The following is an 11,936-nucleotide window of genomic DNA, read 5'->3' on the forward strand; positions in this document are numbered from 1 at the left end:
TAAAACAAAATCTGATTATTTAATATACCGACTTATTACTCAATAACTCATTTTTACGGTCTAATCTTAATTACTCGAAAAAATCCTAAAACGCTACATATTACCTCATTAATATTATTAATACTAAAAACATTAAAATTTCCGATTAAATATCGATCCGTTGTCCCGAACTAATACCGACTAAATCACCCCAAAACGCGAAAATTTCAATAAACACCACAAACGTCTAAATTAAGCGAATAAATAAATTTCCGGGCGTTACAACTCTCCCCCACTAGAATATTTTCGTCCTCGAAAATAGAATTTTACCTGATTCAAATAACTCGGGATAGGAGTCTCGCATCTTGCTCTCCAGCTCCCAGGTTAGGCTCTCACCAGTAGCTCCCAACTAGACAACTTTCACCAATGGAATCTCTTTGCCTCTTAGAACCTTCACTTCGCGATCCTTAATTCGCACAGGCATCATCTCCACTGTGAGATTATCACGCACTTGTACATCGTCCATCTGGATCACATGAGACGGATCTGAAACATACTTCCGGAGTTGTGACACATGAAACAAATCGTGCAAATTAGCAAGATTTGGCGGTAACGCCACACGATAAGCAGCTTTCCCAACTCGATTCGATATCTGATACGGACCAATAAAGTGAGGAGTGAGCTTCTTAGACTTCAGAGCTCGTCCAACACCAGTCACAGGTGTGACCCTCAAAAACACATGATCACCAGCTTGGAATTCCAATTCTTTTCTTCTCTTGTCATGGTAACTTTTCTGCCTACTTTGAGAAGCTTTCATCTTATCTCGAATAAGCTTCACTTTCTCCGTAGTCTCTCTAACAATCTCGGGTCCAAGTACCACACCCTCACCAGACTCGTGCCAACATAACAGAGTCCTACACCTCCGACCATACAACGCCTCAAAAGGTGTCATTCCAATACTAGAATGGTAATTGTTATTGTAAGTGAACTCAATCAACGCAAGATAAGTATCCCACGAACCTCCCTGCTCAAGAACACATGCTTTCAACAAATCCTCTAATGACTGAATAGTTCTCTCGGTCTGACCATCTGTCTGTGGATGATACGCCGTACTCAACCTCAACTTAGAACCCAACGCCTCTTGCAAACTTCTCCAGAAATCGGAAGTAAACCTCGGATCTCTATCCGACACAATACACAAAGGTACACCATGCAACTTCACAATCACCCTGACATATATCTCTGTTAACTTCGCTATCGGAAATGTGATGTTAATAGGTATAAAGTGTGCCGATTTCGTAAGCCTATCAACAATCACCCAAATCGAATCAAATCCTCTCAAGGTATTAGGTAATCCTGTTACAAAGTCCATCGAAATGCTATCGTTTCCATTCTGGAACTTCTAACGGTTGCATCAATCCCGCAGGCTTCTGATGTTCGATCTTTGACTTCTGGCAAGTCAAACAAGCATACACGAACTGTGCCACATCACGTTTCATACCAGGCCACCAAAACAAACCCTTCAAGTCTTGAAACATCTTTGTAGCTCCTGGATGAATACTCAAATTGCTTCTATGACTCTCTTCAAGAATCGCCTTCTTAATCTCTTCATCATCAGGAATGCAAATACGATCTCGGAATCTCAACACACCACGTGCATCTAACTTGAAATCACCATTCTCAAGTCGATCGGTTCCTACCCTCAAATCCACCAACTTCACATCTAGCTTCTGAGCCTCTCTGATATTGTCAAGAAAGTCATTGTTAAACTTTAACATTCCCAACATAACACTATGCGGTGTCACTTCGCAAACCAAACTCAAGTCTCGGAACTGCTCAATCAACTCCAACTCTTTAACCATCATAGCCGACATATGCAAAGTCTTTCGGCTTAAAGCATCGGCTACAACATTAGCCTTTCCGGGATGATAGTTCAAGCCAAAATCGTAATCCTTCAACAATTCAAGCCACCTTCGCTGCCTCATATTCAACTCTTTTTGATCGAACAAGTACTTCAAACTCTTATGGTCGCTAAACACTTCAAATCTAGAACCATAAAGATAATGTCTCCAAATTTTCAACACAAAGAGCACTGCCGCCAACTCAAGATCATGCGTAGGATAGTTCTTTTCATGAATCCTCAACTGCCTAGACGCATAAGCAACCACTTTACTATTCTGCATAAGCACTCCACCTAAACCCATCAAGCAAGCATCACAGTACACAACAAAAGGCTCTCCTGAATTAGGCAAAGTCAAAACTGGAGCCGACGTCAATCTCTTCTTCAGCTCATTGAAACTCTCTTCACATTGAACATCCCACACAAAAGCCTTTCCTTTGCAAGTCAATCTCGTCTATGGAAGTGCCAACTTAGAAAATCCTTCGATAAACCGTCTATAGTAACCGGCTAAACCCAAGAAACTTCTAATCTCAGTAGCTGACTTCGGAGTCTCCCATTGTAACACAGCATCAACTTTAGAAGGATCCACGACAATGCCACTAGCAGAAATGACATGACCAAGGAAATTAACTTCATGCAACCAGAATTCACACTTAGACAACTTGGCATACAATTGCTTCTCTTTCAAAACTTGTAACACAATTCTCAGATGCTCTTCATGCTCTTCTTCAGATATAGAGTAGATAAGAATGTCATCAATGAATACTACCACGAACCGATCCAAGTAAGAATGAAAAATACGGTTCATGTACTCCATGAATACTCCCAGTGCATTAGTGACACCGAAGGGCATCACCGAATACTCGTAGTGTCCATACCGAGTCCTGGACGCAGTCTTCTGAATGTCATCTTCTTTTACTCTAATCTGGTGATATCCGGACCTCAAATCAATCTTAGAAAACACAATAGCACCCACTAACTGATCCATCAAGTCATCGATTCTTGGAAGTGGATACTTGTTCTTTATCGTCACTTCATTCAACTGCCGATAATCAACACAAAGTCTCATACTTCCATCTTTCTTCTTTACAAGCAATACGGGTGCTCCCCACGGCGATACACTTGGTCTTACAAACTTCTTCTCAAGCAATTATTCTAATTGCTTCTTTCATTCAGACAACTCCGATACAGACATTCTGTACGGTGCCATAGAAACAGGTCTGGTACCAGGTACAAGATCAATCGTAAACTCAACTTCTCTTTCTGGAGGTACATCAGGAATGTCATCAAGAAACACTTCAGGAAATTCTTGCACCACCTTTAACTCATCAATTCTCGCTTGATTCTCAAAAGACAAGGACGCCATCAATGAGAACATTTGTGCTTCGTCTTGCATCAGTTGCTTCAATTGCTTACCAGTCAACAAACCAACTTCTTCTTCTTCAAGAGAAGAAAATCTCACCGTGTTGTTAAAACAATTGATATGAACGTAGTTGCGTTTCAACCAATTCATACCCAAAACCACATCCAAACCGACAAGCGGTAAACACGCAAAGTCAACAACAAAGTCCCTATCAAAGATTGACAAAGGACGGTTCAAACACACTAGAGAAGTAGTCATTGTTCCCTTAGCGGGGAGTTCGACAACCATTTCTCCATTCATAGCAGACAAAGTAAGACCCAATCTTTCCACACAATCATCAGCAATAAAACAATGAGTGGCACCGGTATCGATATTAGTAATTAAAGGAATGCTATTAATGAAACAAGTACCTCTAACAAGGCCGTCCTCACTAGATGTCTGAGTGCCTGACAATGCGAACACTTTACCACCTACAGCTGTCTTCTTTGGCTTCTGACACTGGCTATCAATATGTCCCTCCGCACCACAACTAAAGCAAACAACATCCTTATGCTTACAATCAGATGACATGTGTCCCGTCTTACCACAACGGTAACACCTCTTCACATCAGCAGTACAAACATTGCTCTTATGACCAGGTCGACCACACTTGAAGCATACAATCCTAGCAGGAGCATCTCCCCCACTAGTCTTATGACCATGAGCAACTCTTTGCTTCCCTTGACCAGCATCATACGGTTTCTCGCGGCTTTGTTGATTCTTGCCCCTCTTCTCATTAATAACACGATGATGAGCATTATTGTCCACCTCATAAATTCGACAACTATCCACCAAATCAGCAAAAATACAGATCTTCTGGTAACTAACCGCTTTCTTGATTTCTGGACGCAACCCATTCTCAAACTTGATACACTTGGAAAACTCACCATTCGCACCATCATAGTATTGGTAAAACTTAGCCAGCTCACCAAACTTAGCAGCATACTCCACAACAGACTTGTTCCATTGTTTCAGCTCAAGGAATTCAATCTCCTTCTTACCACGGACATCCTTAGGAAAGTATTTCCTTAAGAACTCCATGCGAAACACAATCCAAGTGATCTCCTCACCATGAGCCTCCAACCTCCTACGGGTCTCTAGCCACCAATCATTCGCTTCCTTAGCCAGCATATGAGTGCCATAACTAACCCTCTGTGCAGAAGTGCAATCCATAACACGGAAGATTCGCTCGATCTCCTTCAACCACTCAAGAGCACCATCAGGGTCATGCGTACCCTTGAACACGGGCGGATTCTCCCTCTGGAAAGTTGCCAAACTACGAGATCCAGCACTCTCGTCAGCATTCGGTTGGTTCTGCATAGCCTGAGCCATCGCTTCCAAAGCAGCAGCTATCGCAGCATCATTCCTCCCAGCCATAGCGTCACTACAACACAAAAACAATCAGCACAAACAACAATACATGATTATTAGACTACACTACGACTCGACACTTGGCCGGACAAGACCGACCTGCTCTGATACCACTAATGTAACACCCCAATTCTACCCACGGAAATTAAATAAAACCAGAGTATAAAAACTCGTAAACAAACAATTGAGGTATCACATAATCATTCTCAAAAACAATTCACCTCGTCGCATAAAGCGGATACATAGCATTCACAAATACGGAAGGACTGAAAACATCAAATAATAGTCTTTAACATGAATTAACTTCCATAGAAGTGCAACGGAAACTCAACAATTAGTTCAAGATTTCATAGCATCTTAATTCAACAATTAATGCACTTTAAAGTGACAATCTTAAATAAATAACTTAAGTGTATGCCAAAACATAAAAATCCAAAAGCAAGTAAATCAACTTGTCCGTCCCCCCGAGTGCTACGTATCAGAGCGACACGACTCTAGACCAACTCAGCTAACCTCTCCTCAATGCGAGTCACCTGCACGTCACCAATATAAAGGCAACGGCCAAACAAAGAAAGGGTGAGATATCAATTCATATAATCGAGCGCATGATAAATTATATATTAGAAATTAGACATATTCGGTTAATCGCATTCACAAGTATTAATATAGTCATTCTATCATTAAGTCACAAATTCACATCTTCACATAATCCTATCATTTAATAAGTCACAGAAATACGAATCACAACAAAGTCACAAACGTCACGCTATGAATCACATAGAAATATATGGGACATGACTCATGTATATGCATGTGGTACCAATCGGAGCTTCAGCCCCGTCACCAATTGCCATTTGGCCCGTCATGTTTGCCATAGTTTTCAGGCCGTCATGTTTGCCATAGTTTTCAGGCCGTCACAGAGTATGCATATGGAATGTGACTCGACAAACAAGACAACACAACATACTCATCAAAATCACATATCGTCACGAGGCATAGGCCTATATCACAATCAATTACCATTATACGAGGTAATTCACGTCACCATAATATTTCACCTTTACTTAGTCACAAAAATATCGTCACGAATATATATACAACATCACGTATTACCAATTATCACAAACATGTCATGTTTCGACACATCGCGACAAACATATAATTTCAAACATTAACAAAATCATCATGTTTCGGTGTATCACAAAAAATATATATATTCACTGATCTTATTTTCTTATTTAATATATATATTTTTTAAATATGTTAAAATAAAAACACAAAAAAAAAACAAAAAAAATTAAAAAAAAAAAAGCATAAGACATTGGCGCCACCCAAGGTAGCTTGATAATTCAAATTGCACCTTTAAGCCACCCTAGTTGGCGCATATGAAGGGGGTTTTGGGTGTTGGCGCCACGGGAGGTGGCTCCTACGTGTAGGGCACCTCCCAAACCTGGTCATACAGGTAATTTTCCTGAAAACCTGGTTTTTTGGGTAAAAAAATTTTTAAACATGGTTATTTGGAATTTTTTTCAGAAAATGACGTACGTACTATTTCAAATCTTTAAGAAAGATCCTTGTTGAGACAATTTCATCTATTTGCACTAGGAATGGGGGGGGGGGGGGAGGAATATGTTAAATATTTCCTAATTTTTCTTAAAATATTAGATGATTTATTTTTAGATAATTTAAGACAAAATAATTTTTTTTATTATGGCCGTTTTTTTAAGCTAGGAATATATTAACAAAGTATTAGGGGTACTCCAACTCAGATACAAAGAGACCACAAAAAGAGTCTAGACCAGAGATATTACACACCAAAAGAAACTTAGACTAAGAAATGCAAAGGATCTTTGCAAAAAGAATAAAAGTTAATTTTGGTATGGGTAATGTCACCTACCATAGACCATTTCCAAGCTAAAATCTTGATATTCCAAATTAAATCTGAAATATCACTGGATTCGCCTTTGAAGACAACAACATTTCTAGTTAACCAAATGCTCCAACAAACTACCATCCATATGAAACCTTCTTTATCTTTTCTAACTTTCTTTTTCCTGAAAAAATCCTCCCAAAAATCGAAGCTACTTCTCAACGAAGAGCCAATGTAACCGTCAATCTCGAACCACCTTCCAACGCCGCTCCAAGCCTTCTTTGCCAAAGAGCAAGTGATGAATAAATGTCGTGTAGATTCTTCATTACCTAAACACAAACAGCAAGAAAGATCCGACGGGGTGGAAACAATACCTCTAATCAGAAGTAAATCTTTTTTCGGTAACTTGTTCCATAAACATCTCCAACCAAACGCTTTTATTCTGAAAAGAACCGAGGTGTTCTAAATCTTGCAAAAAACTCCCTGGCTTACCATATCCACAACCTCACCTGGAGGAATTACAGGATCATTCAAATAATCATAACCCGACTTAACCGTATATCCTTCCTTCGAATTATTCCAGCTAGCCGAATCCTGCTGAGTTACTATCATATTTCCGGAAACTTGTTGAAGAAAATTGCTCAGCGCAAACATAGAAGCAGCAACTGCTGCACTCTGCCCGACCGAAATACCGAATTCACCCCAAACCCAACCACTTTGAGTCCATTCTCCAGCTTCAAAAACCGACATCTTCTTCGCCATACTTAGGTTGTACAGCTCCGGAAAAAGGGATTTCAAGCTGCCAATAGAAAGCTAAACCGCATTCCAAAAGGATGTATGCATACCGTTTCCCACCAACTATGTGGCCGTTTACAAACCTATCTTTTATCGAGAGTCTCTAGTTATAACGGAAAGTCCTACCTTATACCTCTATATTTAATAAAAAATACCAATTTTACCCTTGTATTTCTTTATACTTATTTATTTAAGATTTTGAAAAACTACACGTCTACAAACGTGTATTGGTACCATTCAAAATGAATTTTGGTACGTAATTTTTATATACCAGATAACTTGTAATAAGTTATTTGGTGTATTTTTTATTTTATTTTGGACAGTTTGAAAAATGTATTCCAGTTTGAAAAATGTGTTTCCGTAAAGATTTTAATTTTTGCTGTACTGGAATATTTGGTAAAAGACTTTAAGTTTAAAATTCTTTGGTAAATTTTTTGTTTGTCGAAAAAATTGTTATAACTTTGTACTTTTTTTCATTCATAATAGGTAGCAATTTGAAAACCGTTGTCAAAGTGACTGGTAAGGCAAATAAGATAATGGAAACATTTTTCTTCATTTTTAGGCTACGATTTTTCATTTTAGTCTAAAGTTTTTTTTTTTTATAATAATAGGATAACTTAGTGAAAGACTTTCCGGTCTTTTGACCTTTCGTTGCGGTTTTAAACGGTTGCCTAAAGTCATGTTTGTTGCAATCGCTGGAAGATTTAAGTAAAACTAAACCTTTATATAATTAACAATTCTTACAATAAAATCAAACTTTAAACCTTAATAAAAATTTATCTTTTTGTATTATAAATAATTGTAATTTTAGTCTCCCTATTATCCTTATTTTTGGGTTTTTGTCCCTCAATTTTAAAATCCAGAATTTTAGTTCCTATATTTTAGTTTTTTAAGGATTTTGATCCCCCTGCAAATTCATAGGCAATTTTAAATGAAATGACGCTCACATTAATGAAGTGTCAGTGTCAGTTCAGCATTGAAATGCAGTGGTGGATCCGAAAATATTTAGTGGTGGGGGCAAATTTTAGTTATAGTATTCATCAAAATAAAAAAATGTAAGAACTCAAATTCGAATATAAAATTTTACGCATTCAAACAAATAGTTAAAAACTTAAAATTAGTATTAAAATATATTATTTTATTAAATAACATGTTTATATTTGTAATAAATATTTTTCTAATGGGGACAAATTACAAAACTTTAGATATATTTAACCAAACATTTTTTTTCTTAGTGGGGGCTTGAGCCCCCTTATCACATAATGTGCATCCGCCCCTGTTGAAATGTTAAAAAAAACTAATTTATCATCAATATGAGTTTCATTTTATTAAAAATTGCCTTTGAATTTGCAAGGGGACCAAAATCCTCAAAAAACTAAAATAAAGGGGCTAAAATTCTAAATTTTAAAATAGGGGGACCAAAACCCAAAAAAATAGATAATAGAGGGACCAAAATTGCAATTAAGCCTTTAATAAATCAAGATAAATTTCTAACTTAAATACTCCCTCCTTTTTTCTTTTTTATTATTAGTTGTTTTGAGAAAAAAATTAATCTAAATATAAGTTATTTTACAATTACAATGAATAATTAATAATATTTTTTCTATTGGGTAATGCTAACTAGTGCCCCGGGGACATTGGTTAAGGATTATTAATTGCATGATAGATTCATTAATATTCTTAAAAAGAGAGTTTATTAACAGTATTATTTAAGACAAAAAATTGAAAATTTTAAAACTATGTTACACATTTTTAATTACTTTCCATTTTTATTTACTATTTATTATTGTTTTTGCCTATTTTATTTTCAAAAATGACAACTACTTTTTAATTTAATGTTTTTTTCTTAACTTTATCAAAACATTTAAATATTTAAATTGAATATAATTTTTTTTATTAAAAAATTCAAGATTTTATTGTTAATTTTTAAAGAATTTTAATTTTTTTAGTTCATTTTGTTTATAATAAATCATGTTCTTATATTAAAATGATAATAATATTGAAATGAAGTTATGAAATTCAAATCCCGAATTTTATTTTGTTTCAAACATATAAATTATGTACTAAATGAAAGAGAGAGAATAAGTTAATTTAAGTCAATTTAATATATTTTATATGTAATTTTCATTTATTATAAAAGAATAAAACTTGATTAATAGTCATTTATTACTCCTTATCCAGTGCCCCGGGGGCACTGGTTAGCAGGACCCTTTTCTATTATATCCTTAAATATTTATTATTTTCTCTCCTTTAAATAATATAAATTTATCTTTCACATGTCATTAATGTGAAAAGTCCAAAACAACTTATAATAAAAAATGGGTAATAAATATTTGTCTAAAAGTGTTTATTTTCGCTCAATTTTACTATGTTCCACACGCGTCCACCCCCTCTCTCTCACTTTAACAATTGATTCAATCTCATATTACATTCCATTTAACAAATATTATGTGTCAATTTACTTTATGAGTTGGTGTTTTAAACAACAATTTTTAATTATCTTATCATTAAAAGAGTAGATTAATATACTTTAATAAAAATTATGCAAAAAAAAAATAAAATAAAAAATTTAATATTTTCATTCTCAATAAATTTAAGCAAGATTTTGATAAACTTTAAGAAATTCAAATCCTTCAAAGTTATCAAACTAGGAAGCATTGATGATGAAGGATTACGCTACATTCTTTCGCAATTGCCGTTTGTATAACTGTAAAACAGAAGAGCATTATTACTTAAAAATATATATATTTTGGATAAACTAGTCCATGGGTTTATATAGGGTAAAGTGGATTAGGTTGACGTGCATAAGGAATATCCTTATGCACGGTGCATAAGTCTCGTACGAATAATATTTAAATTGTTCCGAGTAACATTTTAATTAGAAACGAGTAATAATATCATAATCCATGAATAATATATGCATTATTTGTACACATCTATTAATTATGAGTAATTATTAATTGTGAGTAATGAGTACACTATATTTGAGTAATATTTACACCATTCTGAGTAATATCGAATTTTAACTATTTTGAATAATATATTCATTGTTCTGAATAATATTTATACTATTTTGAATAATCTATATATTATTTTGAGTAATAAATATAATACTTTGAGTAATATAAACAATATTTGAGTATTTATGCACCGTGCATAAGGATATACCTTATGCACATCAACACATCCCGGGCAAAGTTATTGAAATAATTATAAATATAAATAGAAAATAAATATATTAGGTTGGCTAGAACTTTCGACAAGGACTAAAATCCAACCAAGAGAGAAAAATCTAAAGAGTTTCTTTAGATGGAAAATACTTGAGTCGAACATGCACCTAATCGAGCAAGAAGCAAGGTATTAATAGTCCATTGGGCCTAGAGGTGCCAAAGGCCCAAAATTTAAAATGGTCTAGATCACGCAAGTAAAGATTCTCCGAGGAAAAATGAATATGAATGGAGAACGTGGGTCTTCGTAGAAGGAAGTTAGAATAGAGAACGTGGAGTTTCAATGGGTCGAAAACCACACTTTTCAATCAACAATACCTAAAAACTCTTACAAAAACTAGTGAAATTAAAAGCGCTGTTCTGAGATTCCCTAATCGATCTTCAAGTAACCTTTAAGAAGAGACTAACGTTGTTTACCAATTTTAAGTTAAACAGTATAATAATTATAATATATGAATTGTAAAGTAAATTTCTATAATTCCAGACGTTGAATACAAATTTTATCATTCTTTAGAAAGTAATCTTTACCATTGAAACTTGCAATATATTAAAAAAATTATTCTATATATATCATATATAGAAATGAATTTTTTATACAGAAATAGATAATTTTAAAAATATGTTAATATGTGATACTAAGTAAATATAATTAAAATATTTGTTTATTATTTTTTTATTCTTATTATTTTAAGAAAAATTCATTTTTTTTCTTTATAATTTAATTTAATTTAAAATAAAATAATTATATATTAAACATTTCTTATGTTATTTTATATTTATAAATTAGTAGAATCGATAATTTTACCAAACAATTTAATTAGTTTATCAGTTATCAGTTTCATCTATTCGCTATAAAATATATGAAACCACATTGCTAACACAATAGGCATGTGCCCCCCACTTACTTTTGATTTCTATGCAATACTACTATGGGTTTCAAATGCCATACGTAACTATAATAATGTAAAACTATATACAACATACCTAAATGCAACCATTACAATATCCAAACCCTTTTTTTTATTTTAATTCATTTAACTTTTAGAAAAAACATATATATATATATATACATATATATATATATATATATATATATATATATATATATATATATATATATATATATATACTTTTTTATTTTACTTTTCTAGTTTATTTTTTAAAGCATGCATATACAATTTTATGCACCTAAATTTTGCATATTTATTATTTTTAAATATAAAGTATAGTATTTTAATTAAGAAATTATTTGAAACACTTATTTTATTTTTTATTTAAAAATCAATATAAATTAAATAATCATAAATTTATATGTAATATTGTCCTCACTATTCAAATTGTCATAAGATTTTTTTTCATCTTATTATCATAATTTCTTCAAAATAACTAAGA

At 33.9% G+C, this 11,936-nt stretch overlaps 1 protein-coding gene across 1 annotated transcript; it reads right to left on the reverse strand.

Annotated features, from left to right (window-relative positions):
* Positions 1–388: 388 nt before the first annotated feature.
* Positions 389–4,454, reverse strand: LOC131659977 (uncharacterized). Its single transcript, XM_058929083.1, has 3 exons — positions 4,216–4,454; positions 3,107–3,771; positions 389–525 (listed from the first exon to the last, which is right to left on the reverse strand). The coding sequence occupies exons 1-3, from the start codon at positions 4,452–4,454 to the stop codon at positions 389–391; spliced, it is 1,041 nt and encodes a 346-aa protein (XP_058785066.1).
* Positions 4,455–11,936: the final 7,482 nt, after the last annotated feature.

Source organism: Vicia villosa, linkage group LG3 (genome assembly GCF_029867415.1).
Source record: "Vicia villosa cultivar HV-30 ecotype Madison, WI linkage group LG3, Vvil1.0, whole genome shotgun sequence".
Lineage (NCBI taxonomy): Eukaryota > Viridiplantae > Streptophyta > Magnoliopsida > Fabales > Fabaceae > Vicia > Vicia villosa.